Genomic DNA, 20,364 nt, shown 5'->3' on the forward strand with positions numbered 1-20,364 from the left:
AGTTCATGTGTTGTTGGTAATTTTTCAAAACTCATTAGATTTTAGATTTAAAAATAGCCAATGTAACTCATTTATTCAAAAGAGGAAGGAGGCAGCAAGAAGTCACTTATCTTAGCATCTGTCATAGAAAATTGTTAGAAGCTATTATTAAAGATGTTATTATAGAGCATTTTATTAAGTTAAAGGTAATTAGGCAGATCCAACCTGATTATGTCAAAGGGAAATCCTGTTTAACTAATTTACTGGAGTTCTTTGAATAAGTAATTTGTGCTGTTGATAATGGAATGTTGATAAACTAGTGTATGTACTGTACTTATATTTCCAGAAGGCATTTAACAAGATGTCACGTAAGTTATTGTGAAAAATAAAAGCACATGGTAGCAGTAATATACTGACATTGATAGAAGCTTGGCTTGATAACAGGAAGCATTGTAAGCAGTTCAGAAAAAGTTTACTGGACTAAAAGCTGGAATGAGCAGATTGCCTTATGAAGAAAGTCTAGTAGGAGTGGGCGTGTATCCTCCAGTACATGCCATGTTGCAGCCGTACAGGACATTGGTGAGGCATAGGTTTAGGGTGAGAGGGGAAAGATTTAAAAAGGGACATAAGGGCAGTTTTTTCACGCAAAGGATGGTGTGTGTATAGAATAAGCTGCTAGAAGAAGTGAAGGAGGCTGGTACAATGACAACATTTAAAAGGCTTCTGGATGGGTATATGAATAGGAAGGATAGGAGGAATATGGGCCAAGTGCTGGCAAATGGGACTAGATTAATTTAGAATATCTGGTTGACATGGACGAGTTGGACCAAAGGGTCTGTTTCTATCCCGTACATTTCTATGTCTCTATGTGCTAAGTACAGACCTGAAAGCTTTACTATAAATTGGGACAACTATGAGAAATCAGAATGAAAACTGTCACCAAGGAAATATTGCAGCCTTCTTCACAGTGAACTTGTCAGACATTGATATAAGGGTGCAATATACTTGTTCAAATAAATGTAACCCTATACATGTACAGAACTAGCAAATATAAAGTAGTCTTTATAAAAGGTTATTTTTTTACTTTCAATTACTAACTATTTTGCAGTAAGACAAGAATTTCTAATTTTAACAGAACACATGTAACAGTTGTTTAAAAAAATCAAACCAAATGAGATTGTGATAAATCTCATAAGTATAATATGAAGTGATCCTTGAAGTCGTCTGTATTACTAAATATCAATACAGCCTAACATGGAATGCAGACATTTAGGTCAGTGTTTTAGATAGTTCAGTAAAATTACAAAGTGTATTTATGATTATAGGACTTAACAAGCAAAGTCACCTGGCATCCCGATTGTTAGAGATCAGCCATACATTGGAAGCCAAACACTGATGCTGGGAATTGCCTGGCAACTTAATCTTCTGATGGGCATTCCCTAATTCCTAAGGACTCTGCACTAATTTACAGACAGAAACTTAGATAACTGGTTTGTTTCCTGGATAGTTAGCTAGAATATGTTAAACAGGTTAAAAATCATATCCAACTCCTGTGTAACTAACAAATATACCTTCTTCCCCCAACAACTCTACCCACTCACACCCTGAAAATGTATTTGAATATCCCAAAGTTTTTCAGAATGCAGCAGTTATCTTAAAAAAAAGTTAGCATGGGACCATTTAGGCAAAGCTATGAAGAAAGATTCAGATATAGTTTATCTGCATTTCTTAAGAAGTTGTTCTTAAATGTCCCAACCTGAACTGTAGATAAAAATACCTGCAAACGAATGGCGATTATGGCTCCTAGAAGATACAGGTCAACTTATGAACGTGTTATGTACTCCAATATTCTTAAAAAATATTTTTATAATACATGGCTGTGTTGAAGAGTATTATTTAAAATCATGAAAAATACGTATTAGAAAGAGTGCAGAATATATACACTTATTATTTAATTTCCACCATTTTCCTTGAAGGATGGTTTGCTGTTTTTCCAATGTTATTCTGAATGAAAGCAATGAGATTCAAGAAATAAGGACAAATGTCAAACTTTCATTCTAATATAATTACCATCATGTATTCCATCTTTAAATAAATGTCTTACTTCACACAAATTCATTTGACCTTTATTAATCCTAGAAGAACAGATTTTAACTGAGTGAAGCAGATGCACAATATGAGGATGCTCCACCAAGAGTTAGAATTAGTCGTACACAGGTTTCAATCAGCTTGTAAACCTGCTAAGCAGCAAAATCAATGTAAAGAGGATGCTGACAGAACATTTCTTCTAATTTTAAATGCACTTTTTGAGACTTTGATAACATACAAATTTAAGAATGTAAAACCCAAGATGAGAACTGGTATTTGGATTGCATCTTTGATTTTTAAGATAATTGGTGGAAGGTTATACACAGTATTGATTGGTTACAAAAACCGATATTAAAAACAATTTCTCAATTTTTGTCTTACAAAACCTTATGCTGAAAGTACTTATTTTCCTTTAATTTTATACAGTATATACTAAGAAACAACATCATTTAAGCAGGATGCACGGATTATTTAATAAGCAATCAGACTGTCAGAGGAATGCTTTCCTCTAGATTGCTCTGATCATTTATATTATCAATCTCTCAATATTTTGTGCTAATATGGCATTTCAGATATCTTAATGACCTTCCTTGATAATCAACATCCAGTACCCCACTGCAGCTTCAAAGTTACAACTTTAATATTTGATTTTCTCATCCACAAACATTCATTTATCCAATGGCCTCCATAGATCCTAGACAATTCTTCAGGAAACAACAAACTCCTCTCGGGTTGTTACTGATTGCTTCACTGTATGAAATGGACAAGCCAACCCAAAGGTAAGTCATTGCTCAGACTTTTTCTCAATGACAAAGCACCTGGTCATGCTGACTGCCTATTTTGATGACAAGGGTATGATGAACTTTTAGGTAAAACTAAATGCAATAAATCTAACATTTGTCAAACATGTTTACACTAAAATAGAAAAAAGAATTGCAGGTTTTTTTGAAATATTGTCTTGGAATCTGAATATAAAGATTATTTTTTACATAAAAACAGTTTTCCCTGCCTTCTACGTTCGCATCACAATTTATTGCATTCCATTACATCCACGCCTCCCAACCGATCCACACTCTACCCATAATATTTGGGTCCGTTGCTTGATCAATCAGGCAATCCACCTGGCATTCTACAGAAAGTCCTTCTTCTGATTCTCTGGCTCGGACATTGTGCTTCTTGTCTCCCATGGCTACTGCCACATAGCTAGCATAAGCCTTTGACTTTTCATGCCCCAACTGTAGTTCATCTCTGAAATGAAAATAATTAACATGAATTTGAGAAAAGGTGATGTGTGCATAATTTTTAAATACGACAAATTCAACATTAATATCTCTGAAAGTAAAGAGAAGAAAAAGCCCTGATTTTTTGCAGTACAATTAGTAGTCCACATTATTATGGAAATAGTAAGGACCGCAGATATTGGAGAGTCAGACTCGACAAAATGTGGCACTGGAAAAAGCACAGCAGGTCAAGCAGCATCTGAGCAGCAAGAGAGTTGATGCTTCGAGTCCTGATGAACGATTATGCAAGAAATGTTGACGCTCTTGCTCCTCTGATGTTGCCTGACCTGCTGTGCTTTTCTAGTGCCACACTTTATTGACCCCAGCCCTCATCATTATTAAAAAGTAAAATTGGAGAGCAATGTCAAGCAACATTACACACACAGTTAAACATGGAAATCAAAGAATTGTTGTCTGAATTGTCTATTCCTCCTGAATGTTCACTACAGTCTCTTACTGAGAGACTTAGAATTTAAACATATTATTCAGCATGACATTGCTGTATTTATGTGATAAGTTTTTAAATCATAGAATGGTTACACCATAGAAGATGCCATTTGTCCAGCTGCCAACGATATGCAAGAACAACTTATGTCAGTTTCTTCAGCCCCTTTCCTTGAAATTTACTTATTTTCAGATAATTATTCAACTCCCTTTGAAAGCCATGATTCAAATGATTTCCATCACATACTCAGGCAGTGTATTTCAGATACTAAGCACACCCTATGTAAAAAAAGATTATCCTTACATCATCCTTTAGATTCTTTTGCCTTTTACCTGAATAAACTCTAATTTTCAAGAAACATATCTGTGGAAAGAGAAACAGTTAAACCCTGCCCTGCCCTACTCCTAATCCTAACCATCAAGGATTTGTGGACAAATATCCTACACATCTAAGCTTCCCAGAGTACTGTATTGAGCCATTGATTGACCACTTGTTTACCTTGTTATTTGTTCGAAAGTACATCACCTCATACTTATCAGGGGTAAATTCCATCTGCCACTGATCTGCCCATCTGACCAATCCATTTATATCCTCCTTTTCTAAATTCATTTGTGGGACTTTGGCGTCACTGGCTGGCCAGCATTGATAACCCAATCCTATTTGCCCTGGAGGCTTTCTTCTTGAATCACTGCAGTCTATTTGCTATGGACTGACCCACAATGCCAGTAGGAGGAAATTCCAGGACTTTGACCCAACAACTGTGAAGGAATGGCGGTATATTTCTAAGTCAGGGTGGTGAGTGGTTTGGAGGAGAACTTGTAGGTGGTGGTGTTCCTAAGCACTTGCTGCCCTTGTCCTTCTAGATGGAAGTGGTCATGGGTTTGGAAAGTGCTGTCTAAGGATGTTTGGTGAATTTCTGCAGTGCGTCTTGTAGATAGTTCACACTGCTGCTAATGAGCGCCGATGGTGGAGGGATTAGAATGTTCATAGATGTGGTGCCAATCAAGTGAGTTGCTTTGACCTGGATGGTGTCAAGCTTCTTTAGTGTTGTTGGAGCTGCAACCATCCAAGCAAGTGGGGAATATTCCATCACAGACCTGACTTGTGCCTTGTAGATGGTGGATAGACTTTGGGGTGTCAGGAAGTAAGTTACTCGTTGCAGGATCCCTAGTCTCTTACCTGCTCTTGTAGCCACTGCTCTTGTAATCTAATTCCTTCTTCCTCACTGTCAACCACCCGACGAATATTTGTGTCATCTGCAAACGTATCATCATCCACCCCATTCTCATCTACATAATGTACATATATCACAACTATAAGGGACGCAGCACCAACCTCTGGTACATCACTGAATACTGACCTCCAGTTACACAAACATCCTTCTACCACCATTCGGTTTCCTGCCGCTAAGTCAACTTTGGCTACATTTTGCCAATTTATATTGGATCCGAAATATTTTAAACTTCTTTATCAATTTCCTATATAGGACCTTGTCAAAGACTTTTCTGTAATCAATATAAACTACATTGATCCTCATCTACATAATTGGACATTTCTTGGAAACATTCAAACATATTAGTTAGGCATGACCTCCCTCTGATAAAATCATACTGACTATCCCGATCAAACCTTTTCTAAATGGAGTTTAATACTCTCCTCCAGAATTTTCTCCAGTAGTTTCCATGCTATTGATTGTGAAACACAGATTTTGAAGGATATAAAAAAAACATATAGTCTATATGATGAGACATTGCAGAGCTCTGAAATATAGAGTGAACTGGGTGCTCTGATTTTTGAATCAGAGGAGCTCAGTGTGCAGTGAGTAATTAAAACTAATAGAATGTTATTGTTCATGCGAGGAGAAAGGAATACAAAAGTAGGGAAGTTATACTTATAAGTCACAGAACTTTGGCATCAATATTGGGGAAAGAGGGAGCTGTTCCAATAAGATGGTTCCATCTGAAACATGCTGGGACCAGAGTCTTGGTGAATCATAACACTAGGACTGCAGATAGGCTTTAAATTAAGGCGTGGGTTCAGTGTATGGAAAATTATAAAATCAAAGGTAAAGGAAATTGTAGGAGTGCATGGATAGGGTTGATTGTTCTCAGAAAATAAAGGGAAGGGACAGAATGTGTAAACGTTATATTGTACTAATAAGTTGTAAAGTGAAGGCAAGTTCAATAAACAAACAAATTTAAAGGCTTTATATCTTAATGCACAAAGCATTTGGAATAAGATTGACAAATTGATAGCACAAACGAGTAAAAGATAAACTAGGAAGTAGAGATGGTAACATTATAGAATTTAATATTGAGTCTGAAAGTGAGAAATCTGAGTCAGAAAAAACTGTGTTTAACTTAAATACAGAGAATTACAATGAAATGTGAATACTGTGAGCAGTATTAGCAGGAGTAACAGTATGCAAGCAGTGACAGACATTTAAGGAGGCAATTCATGACTCTCATTAAAAAATACATCCAAAAAGTAGGAACGATTCTAAGAGAGGGATAAACCAACCAATATTAACCAAAGAAATTAAGGAAAGTATTAAGTGAAAGAAAAAAAGCATTTAAGGAGATAAAGTCTGAAGACTGGGATAAATTCAGAATCCAGCAAAGGATGTCTAAAAAGATATTAAGGAGAGAGAAAATAAACTGAGGGAAACTAGCAAGGAATATAAAAACTGGCAATGAGAGAGAGGTCAAAATGAACATAGGTCCTTTAGAAAATGAATCTGGGGAGACAATTTTGGGAACAAGAAAACAGCAGAGGAGTTAAGCATCAGTCTTTACATTCGCCTCGATGGTGCAAGATACTTCGAACATCTCATTAATAAAAGAATATGGGGGAGGAATTAAGTACCATCACCATCACTAAAGAAGTGCTATTAGACAAACTAATGAGGCGAAGTCACAGAAGTCCCCTGGGCCTGAATGGCTTGCATCCTAGGATTCAGAAAAAGATTGCTACAGAGATACTAGATACATTGGTTGTAAATTTTCAAAAATTGTTGAATTCTGAAGGAGTACCAAAGGATTTGGAAAGCTGTAAATGTGACACCCCTATTCAAAAAGGGAGTCAAAACCAAGTAACTATAGGTCAATTAGCTCAACATATATCGTTGGAAAAATATTGGAATCGATTATTAAGGAAGTAATAGAAGAACTTTTGCAGCAAAACATTAGAACATAATGTAATGAAGTAAGCCAGCATGCCTTCGTGAAAGTGACTAATTTATAAAAAGGAACCTGTAGATATATTGCATTTGGACTTCCAGAAGGCATTCAACAATATACTTCACTAAGGGTTAAGTCATAAGATAAGAGCTTATGTATTGGGAGGTGTTACAGTAGCATGGATAGACAAATGGCTGATGAGCAGGAAACAATGAGTGGGCATAAGGGATTCGTTTTCAGGTTGGCAACCTTACCAATGGGGTTCCACAGGGATTAGGGCTGGGACCACAACAGTTTACAATATATATTAATGACTTGAAGGAAGCAAGTGAATCTACTGTGGCCAAAGTTGCAATCAACACAAAAACAGGTGGAGAGGGAGCCTGTGAGAGGCATATAGATTCTAGAGATAAATTGATAGGTTAAGTAAATTGGCAAAAAGCTGTCACATGGAATATAATGTGGAAAAATGTGAAGTTGTTCATTTTGCAAGAACAAAAGAACAGCATATTATTTAAATGGAGAAAAACTATAGAAAGCTGCAGCACAAACAGACTTGGGAGTACTTGTGCATTAAACACAGAAAGCTATCATACAAGTGCAGCATGATGGCTAATGGAATGTTGACCCTTATTGTAACAGTAAGGAAATTTTACTCTAACTGTAGAAGGGCCAGTGAGACCACACCTGGCGTACTGTGAGCAGTTCTTGTCCACTACTTTAGGGAAAGGCATTATTTCGTTGGAGACAGTTCAGGAAAGATTCACTTGATTAGATTAGATTCCCTACAGTATGGAAACAGGCCCTTCAGCCCAACAAGTCCACACCGACCCATTCCCCTATCTTTTTAGATTAGATTACATTAGATTACATTACAGTGTGGAAACAGGTCCTTCGGCCCAACAAGTCCACACCGACCCGCCGAAGCGAAACCCACCCATACCCCTACATTTACCCCTTACCTAACACTACGGGCAATTTAGTATGGCCAATTCACCTGACCCTGCACATCTTTGGACTGTGGGAGGAAACCGGAGCACCCGGAGGAAATCCACGCAGACACGGGGAGAACGTGCAAACTCCACACAGTCAGTCGCCTGAGGCGGGAATTGAACCCAGGTCTCAGGCGCTGTGAGGCAGCAGTGCTAACCACTGTGCCACCGTGCCGCCCATCTTGTACTTAGCCTGATTAATGCACCTAACACTATGGGGAATTTAGCATGGCAAGTTCACCTGACCTGCACATCTTTGGATTGTGGGAGGAAACCCATGCAGACACAGGGAAAATGTGCAAACTCTACACAGACAGTTGCCCAAAGAGGGAATCGAACCCGGGTCCCTGGCACTGTGAGGCAGCAGTGCTAACCACTGAGCCACCGTGCCACCCATGATCCCTGCTATGGATAGACTATCCCATAAGCAGGTTGAGACTGTCTTCACTGGTGTTTAGAAGAATGAGAGGTGATCTCATAGAAACATACAGGAATCTGAAGGGTCTTCACAGGTTGTCTTATGGAAGATTCTAGAAAAGGGGGTCACTGTTTGAAGATAAAGCATTGCGAATTTAAAGAAGAAATAAGGAAAACGTTTTCTCTCAGTGTGTAATGAGCCTTTGTAATTTTCTTCCTCAAACAGTTGTGGAAGCAGAGTCTGAATATTATTCAGGCAGAGGTAAATAGATTCCTGATAAGTATGTGGGTCAAAATTTGCCATGGGTGTATGAAAATGTGGAGTATTTAGATCAGCCATGATCTGGTTGGTCAGGAAGCTGAGTTGTCTACTCCTTCTCCTAATTCGTATTTTTATATGTTTTCACAGACTTTTTAAATTGTTTTTACTCATATAATAAAACCACTTAAAACTAGTTGTAACATTAATTTATTTTCCTATAAGTAAATAGGACATTAAAAAATTGAAAATGTAATATTCTTGGGATGTCTAGATGGCTTTATAGATTAAGAAGCTGACACCTTTGATATGTTGGCACTGTTATTTTACTGGTATATGCATCAGTATATTTGCACTTAGCAAGAAACAACTGCATTTTTGTGTATTTAACACAGGGTAAACAAACCAACATGTTTGACTGGTGAAAAGCAATTAGGTGAATGATCTTTTCTAGTGGTGGTAGTTGATTGATTAATGTTGCCCAGGACATCCAGTAAATGCTGCTTAAAAAATGTCACTGGTATTTTTAAGCCTATCTGACTCACTGTGGCAACAAGTCTCACCCAGGTGAGGCACCTCTGATAATTCAGTACAATATATCACTGAAGATTGCCTTTATTAGAGTTCAGGTCTTATAAGGGGCTGGAGTCTGAAAACTTCCAACTCAGAGACAAAGAATGCTAACAAAGTTGATACTAGTCAAATGTGGGCATTTCTGAAAACAACATTGTTCATAACATTAATACCAATCGAACAAGAATGATGTTTCACAGTAAGCATACCTGTTTACCTTTTGATATAAAGTTTCAAGATGCAGCACTAGGGTTAGAGACCTAAAGATTTGGCATCAAAACTGATAAATAGCAAATACATTTCATATTGTAGGATATGAGTTAATTCAAATCACAGTTAAAAATTGTTAAATATAAAGAAATAAAATATTCTTTCACATGGCGTATGAGCAGTCTGAACATATGTACTAAAAGGCAAGAGTAACATCTTATTTTGTTTCGAATATTTGGACTTACTAAGGTTTCCCTTCATAGTCTTCCATTGGAGAATTTTCATAGTAAATGCATAATGAATGCAATCAATGATCATATTAATTTTCTAAATATTTGATCCTTAAATAAGTTTTAGATGGCATGGAAATTAAGGTTTGTGGAAGATTGTTGCAGTTTTGAATTGCTTGTGGGGAAAAAAAGATATAGCAAAGAAAGCACAAAGGGTTACAAAAAGGACCCAGTATTAGAAAAGGCAAGGACATAATTAATCAGCTGAAACTGTATTCAAATGAATGGGAGGGATGGTAGGAAAAAATTTAAAGTGTATGTCGACAAATTCATTATATTAAAACATGACTTAAGGAAGCCATATTCAGTATTTTGGAGAAATAGCCTCACAACCACAGTAATAATTTAACAATCTGAATGAATCTTGTACACAGACAGCCAGCCACTGAACTACATTTTAGTTCCTAACTTAAGTTGTTATAATATTCAGCTTTATAAGCAATAAGCATGTTAATTCCAAATATAAAACCAACCTGGTGATAGCAGATGGGTTAGCTCCTTCAAGTTTCCGTTTGGCATAGTTCACCTTTTGTCTTGGATACCAGTTTATTTCATTTATGTTAACATCCTTACTCCACGATCCTTCTTTTTTTAACTGTTTCAGTTCAAAGTTCTGCAAAAAGGAAGAAATGTAAACAGTATTTCTTTGCATAACAAACTCTTGTAATAAATGATATTCCAAACACTTTGGCTAACCAAAGCAATTAATCAAATAACTGGCCACCTAAAGTGACTTTTGTGTTTTTATACAAATACCCCTAAATGTGTATTTTCTATTGCAATAGAAACATACAACCTACAGCGCAGAAGAGGGCATTCAGCTAATTGTGCAAAATCAATGTTTGAAACAGCAGTTATGCTAAGTTTCATAAGTTTTGGCTTTTGTTTGGAATCCTGTTATCTTCAAATGCCTATCAACTCCCATTAAAATTTGTGGAATCAGCTTCCACCAATTTTTCAAATAAAACATTCCAGATTTTGACATCTCTGAAATAATTTGTCTGTCAGTTCTCATGATTTTTTGCTACTCATTTTAAATCTATGACTTCCAGTTATTGACACCTGCATCAGAGGAAATTAATCAAGACCTCTTACCTTGAAAACCTCCATTAAGTCACCTCTGAACCATCTTGCTCCAAGAAAAACAAATCAAAACATCTCCAACCTGTCCCCTTAACTGGTAACAGCCTAGTAAACTTTTTCTGTACCCTTTAAACCTCTCAGAGTCGTGGGGCTTTACAGCATGGAAAGAGGCTCTTTAGATCATTGTGTCCAGGTTGGTCATCAAGCACTTATCTTCCCTAACACCATTATCCAATACTTGGAGTTTCAAGTTATCATCTAAATATTTCTTGAATGTTGTGAGAGTTCCTGCCTCACTGCCTTGTAACAGAATGTAGTTGCTGGAATACAATTGCCACTGCAAATGCATTCCACTTTATTAATTCTGTTTGACTGTAAAATGTTAAGACAAAAAGCAGCATGGCAAATATTGTTTTATCTCATTCTATGGACTTTTGTTCAGTAAACATACACATGTGAAGTACGTGGATTACAATTTTTAAAATTAAAATTAGTTATCTGGTTAAAACCATGTTACTCTATTCACATCAGTCTTCATTCAAACATTTCTCTAAAAATACTGACCTAACAACACTTCCCAATGAAAGCATACAGCAGCCTTAAAATCAACCGTGTCTACGAGTAGAATGAGTGCGGTATGCAAGTCACTTTAAAAATGTTTGGTCACTTTAAAATTGAGACAGGCTTAAAATTGAAACACTACAGCTTTAACCTGACCAGGAAAACCTTAAAGAATGACAACTTCAGAGGTCAAGTTCCAGCATAATTTACAAGAATCAGAATAAAATTGACAGGTCAATTAGCTTGAAATTAGGAGTTATAGCAGTTATTCTTCAAAGGTGACAAAGCAGACCATTATCCTATTTTTCAATACAACTCTTCATAGCACAGAATGGACAGCAGATTTCATAATATCCAATATTTGGCAACCATAAATTCAGACTCTCTGCACATCATTTCTGATATTCTCAGAAGGGGATACATCAAATTTAAATTGCAGCTAAAGAACCATGAAATCCATCCATTTAATTGAGTGTATTACCATTGCTCATTTCCACTGTCAGTTACCTTCCAGTCTAATGATGGTTCTTTAACAAAGACATCCATGGTATTGAGGAGGAGATCCGGATCCAAACGGAAAGCTCGCAATCCATGCACCATTGTGCTGTAGATAAGGCCAGATTCCTTCATTGGGAGCATGAGGTTCAGGAACTGATGGGTTAGGCGGAATGGCATTAACTCTGGCACTGGAAGAAACTACAAAGAATATAGACCCATGACTAGTATTTCAACTGTAAAACACACAGATTTTTATGTAAGCACATTTTCTTTTCACCTAGACTCAATACTCAAACAGAACTTTACAAAGTGGAAATAGGCAAATATGAACCATGGTTATGGAACCACGATGTGGAGGTACCAGTGTTGGCCTGGGGTGGACAAAGTTAAAAATCACACAAAATCAGGTTATAGTTCAACAGGTTTATTTAAAACTACAAGCTTTCGGAGCTCACTCGCTACCTGATGAAGGAGCAGCGCTCTGAAAGTTTGTACTTCCAAATAACCCTGTTGGACTGTAACCTGGTATTATACAATTTTTAACTTTATAGAACTGTAACATCTATCCTGATGTATTAACAAACATATGAATTAGAAGTAGAAGTAGGCCTTTAAGTCTGTTAAGCCTGCTCTACAATTCAGGGAGATCATGACAGATCTGTATGTTTTGAATTTCAACTCTCATACACTCCCTAAAACCTTTGATTTGCTTGCCTAATTAGCATCTATCAATTTGTGCCTTAAAAACATTCAATGACCCTGTCTACCAGCTTCTGAGATAAAGTTACAAAGTTGCATAACCCAGAGAAAAGAAATTCTCATCTCAGTCCTAAAACTGTGACCCTTAATTTTAAAATAGTGCCTCTGAGGTCTGGACCTGCCACATGTGGAAACATCCTTTCAAAATCCACCTTGTCAAGACTCTGCACAATCTTAGATAGTTCAATCAAATCACTTTTCTAAACCTGTCCAAACTTTCCCCATAAAACAATACAACTGGAACAGACTAGTCATTTGTGGTAAATCCAAAGTGAACAACCAAAAATCCTAACAATAAATAATTTCCTGACAGCATAAACCAAACAGAATAGCAGAGTCTAGATAGAGTATGTTTCAAGGAAGTAACTGATCTTGAGCTCTCACCAACAAATGCTCAACCTTAAACCATTCACAATTTGAGTATCATGCCTGCTTTGTCTTTTTGTATTTAAAATTTTTATTGAAGCACTTCGGAAATAATACATATGAAAAACAAAAAAAATTAAGTGCTACCTCAACGAAAATAGCCAATAATACACTTCAAATAAAACAAATGTTTCTCAAATACCTAACGTAACAATCCTTTTATAAACTTTTTACTTTTAAAGATAAATTTGAAGTTCCAGTTGACACTGTTGAGAACTCAATTACTGACAACACCTTTCTGGGACTTTATGCGACTTAGGGTCTTCTGCTGGTATACTCAAAGACTGCGGTCATCGTTCCCTGTATATATTTTGCTCTCCCTGTAAAATAATCTGAGTTTTCTATGGAGATCTAACAATCAAACCCCCAGATTTACTGTCACAGACAACCTAGAATAGGCCATGTGCTCCTCTCCATTTACTCCAAATATTAAGCCAGTCCTAAAATTTAATATATCTCACAATTAGGACACTAAATTCAATGTCAGAAATTTGAGTCCACAAGGATTATTTTGCACTAGCATAAGGAGGCAAAATTGGCCTCTTTTAAAAGGAAAAACTGACAGAAATGAATATATCTGTCACCGTGGGCGGCACGGTGGCACAGTGGTTAGTACTGCTGCCTCACAGCGCCAGAGACCCGGGTTCAATTCCCGACTCAGGCGACTGACTGTGTGGAGTTTGCACATTCTCCCCGTGTCTGCGTGGGTTTCCTCCGGGTGCTCCGGTTTCCTCCCACAATCCAAAAAATGTGCGGGTCAGGTGAATTGGCCATGCTAAATTGCCCGTAGTGTTAGGTTAAAGGGGTAAATGTAGGGGTATGGGTGGGTTGCGCTTCGGCGGGTCGGTGTGGACTTGTTGGGCCGAAGGGCCTGTTTCCACACTAAGTAATCTAATCTAATCTAAAGTTTTCAGGTGGTAATTACATATAAAATGCATTTTACTGTTGTTGATAATTGTTATAAAAAAATAAGATTCATAATTATACCTGAGTAGCAGAACCAAATGCATGACCAAAATCAATTCCCACCATTCCCCCAGTCTCCAGGTTGATCATGAAATTGGAGAGATGTCGATCACCGATTCCCAGAATCCAGTGGCTCACACACATTAATGCATGAGAACTGGCAAAGTGGGAGCGAAGAGCTAAGAAAGCTTCTGGAGTGGTACTCATTTTTGTAAATGTTCTCCTAAATGAAATTAAGGAATAGTGAGAACAAGAATTAGAGAAAAATACAATCATGTAAACTTCACTTTCAAAAAATTATTTCAATTTTTCAAAACAAAGTAATGGATCAACAGCCTGCACTTTGCATGTGCATTGAAAGAAAAGCTGTCAGTAATATTTGATACCTGCACTTGCATGAGAAAATCCAGAGATGGGGTGTAACGGGTTTATAAGTGTAGTCAGTCATAACTGCTGAGAAACTTCTTTGGTTTTGGAATACTAATTTCATTTGTGTAATATCTAATTCTTTCATTATGATAAAAATGCAAGGTTAATACAAATTTTTTAAGGCTTATTCAATATTTCAGTTTGTAAATAATAAACTGTAAGACTTATTAAGAAAGCAAATAAGTATTTGTCAGTGAGATTGGTTACTTAATTAATGATACCATTGCTGCTGGTGCTTTTAGAGGTTCCCTTGACTTTGCAACAAATTCAAATTCATATAGGAAAAGCTTGTTATTGAAAGCCATGCCACAGAAACTGCTACATTTTTGTGAATATCATCCTTCAAAATCAGTGATGAACCCCATCATTGTTAACTGCAAAAAGCTTTGCTCTCTAGCCACCAACACCATTCCCCTTCCCTGGGGAAACATGATGATTCAGGTGGATTAGAGAATAATCATTTAACATTGCTTCACTGGAGGAGGGCCAATTTCATTGAGGTGAGAATGAATATATCCTGGATAAATTGGAATCAATAATTGGTGAACAGAACTGTAAATGAACAATGCTTTGCCTTTCAAGAGGTTGTGGTATCATCAAGGGATGTTTCCTCAAGGTGCAAAACGTTGGGCAATCAAAACTAGAGCTTCCTAATTGATGAAAGAGAAGAGGAGTAAGATGGAGCAGAAAAGAGGGTTCAGCAGATGTCAAGTTGATAATACAAATGGGAACCTAATTGAAAATAGAAAACTCTGAGAACTGAAGGAAGTAGTAAAAGAGGCAAAGAAGCAGCTGTCAGCAAACAAAGAATCTATAGGCATATTAATTGTAAAGGATAGTAAAGGAATGAGGCTTATCAGGGACTAAAAAGATTAACACAGGCAAAAAAAGGTCAGAGGGTTGGGGGGGAATGTTTACAAGGCCTTCCGCCTGGCATTCTGGCTTGTCAATATGTTCCACTAAGATAAACAGTTATCTCCGGGATCTTGACAGGTGCAGCTTGCTCAGGGATATTTTCTAGTCGCTCTTCAAGAGGACAATCAGATTTGACACTGAAAGATGTTTCAGAGACAGGATCAGCAGCTTGTTCAATGGAAGGCTTTCTCAACTGAAAATTAACAAAATTTCCAAGCCTGCAAAATACCGTTCAAATAGAAGAGTTGAAAGAAATGTCAGGTGTTTTTCCTTAAATGAGTCCAAGCAAACACGATTATCTGAAAACATATGGTTTCCAAGAACTACTTTGTTGAGAAAGTTATTTTCCTTTCATTCATCCACTTATCCACTATATTTCAAACTTCAGTCAATAAACATGATTAAATATGAAGCACTGTCATAACAAAATTAATACTTCACAAATTTCTCTATCAAGAAAAAAGATACATTGGAGCAATTATGAAACAGGAGATAGTTGTCATACCAGATGTGCTGATAATTGATAAAGTGAAGTTACTATAAAGGTTGTACTTCAAATTGATAAGTCACTCAGACTAGAATGGCATGTATCCAAGTTTATTAAAGAAGTAAAAGAGAAAATTGAGAATAGATTGGTCATAATCTTCCAATCTTTAGATATACTGGTGGAATGAGAGGGCTAGAGAAAATTATAGAATCCCTACAGTGTGGAAGCTGGCCATTCGGCCCATCGAGTCCACATCAGCCTTCCAAAGACATCTCACCCAGACCCAGACCTGCACCCCCTTGGCAAAAGTGAGGACTGCAGATGCTGGAAAGTTTAGATTAGAGTGGTGCTGGAAAAGCACAGCAGGTCAGGCAGCATTCGAGGAGCAGGAAAATCGATGTTTCGGGCAAAAGCCCTTCATCAGAAATAGAGGCAGGAAGCCTCCAGGGTGGAAAGATAAATCGGGGTGGGGGGGGGGGGTGTTGGGGCTGGGGGGAAGGTAGCAAAGAGTGTGGTAGGTAAATGAAGGTGGGAGGGTGAAGGTGATAGGTCGGAGAGGAGGGTGGAGCGGATAGGTCGGAAGGAAGATGGACAGGTAGGACAGGTCAAGAGAGTGGTGCCAAGTTGGAAAGTTCGATCTGGTGAAGTCAGTGTGGCAGAGTGGGAGGGGGAGTTGAAATGTTCGGCCACGGGGCAGTGGGGATGATTGGTGCGGGTGTCCTGGAGATGTTCCCTAAAGCGCTCTGCGAGAAGGTGCACAGTCACCCCAATGTAGAGGAGACCGCATCGGGAGCGACGGATACAATAAATGATATTGGTGCAGGTGAAATTTTGATGGATGTGGAAGGCTCCTTTGGGGCCTTGGGTGGAGGTAAGGGGGGGAGGTGTGGGCGCAGGTTTTGCAATTCTGGCAGTAGCAGGGTAAGGTGTCAGGAGGGGAGGGTGGGTTGTTGGGGGCAGTGGACCTGACCAGGCAGTCACGGAGGGAACGGTCTTTTTGCGAATAGCAGAAAGGGGTGGGGAGGGAAATATATCCCTGAAGGTGGGGACCGTTTGGAGGTGGTGGAAATGTTGGCGGATGATGTGGTTTATAAGAAGGTTGGTAAGGTGGAAGGTGATGTCCGGGGGGGGTTCGGTCCTTGTTATGGTTGGAGGGGTGGGATGTGAGGGCGGAGGTACGGGATGTGGATGAGATGCGTTGGAGGGCATCTTCAACCACGTGAGAAGGGAAATTGTGATCTCTAAAGAAGGAGGCCATCTGGTGTGTTCTGTGGTGGAACTGGTCCTCCTGGGAGCAGATACGGCGGAGGCGGATGAATTGGGAATACGGGATGGCATTTTTACAGGAGGTAGGGTGAGAAGAGGTGTAATCCAGGTAGCTGTGGGAGTCGGTGGGTTTTTAAAAAATGTCCAGCACCCTCTCTCCCATCTGTAATTCTACACTTCGCATGGCTAATCCACCTATTTTGCACATTCCTGAACACTATGGACAATTTAGCATGGCCAAGCCACATAATCTGCTCATCTTTGGACTGTAGGAGGAAACCGGACCATCCAGAGGAAACCCACATACACATAGGGAGAATGTGCAAACTCCACATGGATATGGAATCAAACTGAGTCCCTGGTTCTGTGAGGCAGCAGTGCTAACCACTGAGCCACCATACTGCCCATTGTTATATCTTTTTTCTTGTAAAACATTACATCATTTTTCAAAAAAAAGGATAAACCCAGCAACCTCAGGCAAGTGTCTTTAATTTCAATTATGAAAGAATGTTTCAAAATGATAATACAGGGCATTTTATAACAGCTGCGTAGACAAAGATTGATTATTTAAGGAAAACTGACATGATTTGACAAAATTAAATGGTGTTTAAATAACTAGATTGATTTTCTGATCAGAACTTAATGCATTTGAAGTGAAGAAGTCTATCAAGTCATAGAATCATAGAGCACGGAAACAGACCCTTTTGTCCAACATGTGCATTTTTCCTAAACTAAACTAGTCCCATTTGCTTGCATTTGGCCCATATCTTTCTAACCTTTCCTATTCATGTACCTGTCTAAATGTCTTTTAAGTGTAATTGTACCTGCATCTACCAATTCTTCTAGCAGTTTACTCCACATACTAACCACCATCTATGTGAAAAAGCTGCCCTCAGATCCCTTTTAAATCATTCTCTTCTCACCTTAGAAATTATACACTCTAATTTTAAACTCCTCAGCTTTAAGGAAAAGACTTCCTATCTATGCCCCCCATGATTTTATAAAGGTCACTCCTGAATCTCCTAATGTCCAGTGAAAAAAGTCTCAGTTTATCCAGCCTCTCCTTATATCTCAAACTCAAATGACTGCCTGATATTTATAGTGCCTTAGTTGAGTATCCACACAAAGGGAAACAACTTCTTTACGCCAACCCCATGAAAATCCTCCAGAAATTCCTTGTGAATACTAAAATCTTATATCAAAAAGCCATAAAATTGTAAAAATAGCAACAGAAGGCTTTTGATAAAGTGTCATACAATAGACTTGCCAGCAATGTTGAATCCCAGGACAGGAAACAAAGCTTAATAATGAATGAGGGCATAGGGGACACTGTTTTTCTTGATCTATATTAGTGTCCACGTTTTAAAATGCAGATTGCAATTCCAAAATCTTCAGTGACACAAAACTTTGAAATATATGCATGGTGAGCATGTTATTGATACATATCAAGAGACAGGATAGGAAATGGTTGGACATATACAGGTGAAATTGAATTCAGAGAAGTACGAAGTGATATCTTTGTTAACTCTAGGCTGAACCATTCTAAGGCACCTCTCTGGCTGGTACCTCATGTTGCTATGATCCAGAACCCTACTGCTTGTATTCTAATTCACATCAAGACACCCTGTTCATCCATCACTCTTATATTCAGTGACCTTCACTGGTTTCCGATTAAGTGACCAATCTATTTTAAAGACTCTATCCTCATTTTCAAACAAGCCCTTCATATCTCTGGAATCTCCTCTGGTACGACAAGCTTCCAAGATAATTGCACTTCTCCAAATGTGGCCTCTTGAGGATCCCTGGTTTCAATTATTTCACCACTGGTTTCTAAAGCTTTAAGCCCTGAAATTTCCTCCCAAAAACCTGTTTTCCTTTCTTTCTTCCTTTATGATACCCTTTGACTGAAGTTTTAGTTATCTGTCGTACTCTCTCCTTATTTAACTCAGGCCCAAATGTTTTGTTTTATAATGTTCCTGGGAGGCATCTTGGGATGTTTTACTATGTTAAAGGGTCGAGATAAATACAATTTGTCATTATGGCAAATGCAGCCAACTGCATTATTGCAGCCAACTTGTGTACATGTGATACAGTGCATGCATGTAATAAAGGACACTAATATATTACCTAAGTATAATCAAACTGCTTCACGGACAAGTTAATAGTTTTAAACGTGTAATTGTGTTGACAGTTTGAGGCCAGTTTGTACAAAGTCACTTCCCACAAACAGCAAATGAGCTAAAGTGATCAGTTAATTAGATTAATACATAGGCCTTATTCTTTGCCAACAGAAATAACCTGTATATGCACTGCATCTGTTTCAACACAACAAAATAGGTGACAACTATCCATTGTTCATTTTTCAGGTTAATGTCTTGATCAATCAGAATCAACTTGCTTAGTTTAAAATGTAAACAAAGCTGTTAGTTAACTGCCAATTATCATTAGCTGGTGCTTTCTTAATATCATATCTCTATCAATCAGAGTCCACTTGTCAAAAAATCAGCAGTCTCTTCTCAAAAAGTATGAATGCTTTTCTTCCTTAAATAGTTATTCTTGCGCATTTCCTGATGAGTGCAAAGCAAAAAACTTCAATAAAATGTGCCTTTACTTTTTGACAATGAGATGATTTAATAATATCAATTGGGGAATAAACATTAGTCAGGATAAAAAGTCTTTTTACATCATACTTACACTTATCTAAGCAGGCAGATGTCACTTTGATGTACCACTTTACTGTAAGGATGTCACACTGGACAGTACACTATTTCCTCAATGTTCCAATGTGTGAGAGTTTGAGCACAGGAAGTTCTAGTTGATTTGTTTGCTAGGTTGATCCATGTGATAAGCAGCAGAAAACAACATTGTGTTGTGCAACTGGCTGTGCTTTGTGCAGAGAGATTTTATTTTTAGATTGGGTGCTTTTGTTCTGATTGTATCCTCAAAGTGGGGGAAAAACTCAGTTTCCTCGGTCTTTTCAGCTGAAGTTTTACTAGAGATCTGAAGTTTTACATGCCCAAATTTGGGCAAAGGCTGCTTTAAAGGTGACAAATCACGGAGTGTTTCAGCTAGAGAAGTAGAGCAAATAAATCCTTGGTCTAACAGCTGGAAGAGAAGTTGATTGGAAAGTGGTCGGGGAAATTATACCACTTGTTTGTGACAAGTTCACCAAGTTAGTTATGTGCTCCAATCTCTAGGTTAGACTTTTAACTCTGATTCAAAACTGCTACAAACTGACAATGCTTGATGTGATGCGAACATA

At 37.9% G+C, this 20,364-nt stretch overlaps 1 protein-coding gene across 3 annotated transcripts in view; it reads right to left on the reverse strand.

Annotated features, from left to right (window-relative positions):
• Positions 1 to 2,533: 2,533 nt before the first annotated feature.
• Positions 2,534 to 20,364, reverse strand: part of prkdc (protein kinase, DNA-activated, catalytic subunit) — a 247,590-nt gene continuing 229,759 nt past the window's right edge. For all 3 annotated transcript variants that reach the window (XM_043688292.1, XM_043688291.1, XM_043688290.1), the window contains 4 exons: positions 14,027 to 14,228; positions 11,864 to 12,052; positions 10,186 to 10,325; positions 2,534 to 3,315 (listed from right to left, as the gene is read on the reverse strand). In XM_043688292.1, coding sequence (XP_043544227.1) covers positions 3,111 to 3,315; positions 10,186 to 10,325; positions 11,864 to 12,052; positions 14,027 to 14,228 — 736 coding nt within the window. In that variant the 3' untranslated portion in view covers positions 2,534 to 3,110. The remainder of the gene's footprint in view (positions 3,316 to 10,185; positions 10,326 to 11,863; positions 12,053 to 14,026; positions 14,229 to 20,364) is intronic.

Source organism: Chiloscyllium plagiosum, chromosome 4 (assembly GCF_004010195.1).
Source record: "Chiloscyllium plagiosum isolate BGI_BamShark_2017 chromosome 4, ASM401019v2, whole genome shotgun sequence".
Lineage (NCBI taxonomy): Eukaryota > Metazoa > Chordata > Chondrichthyes > Orectolobiformes > Hemiscylliidae > Chiloscyllium > Chiloscyllium plagiosum.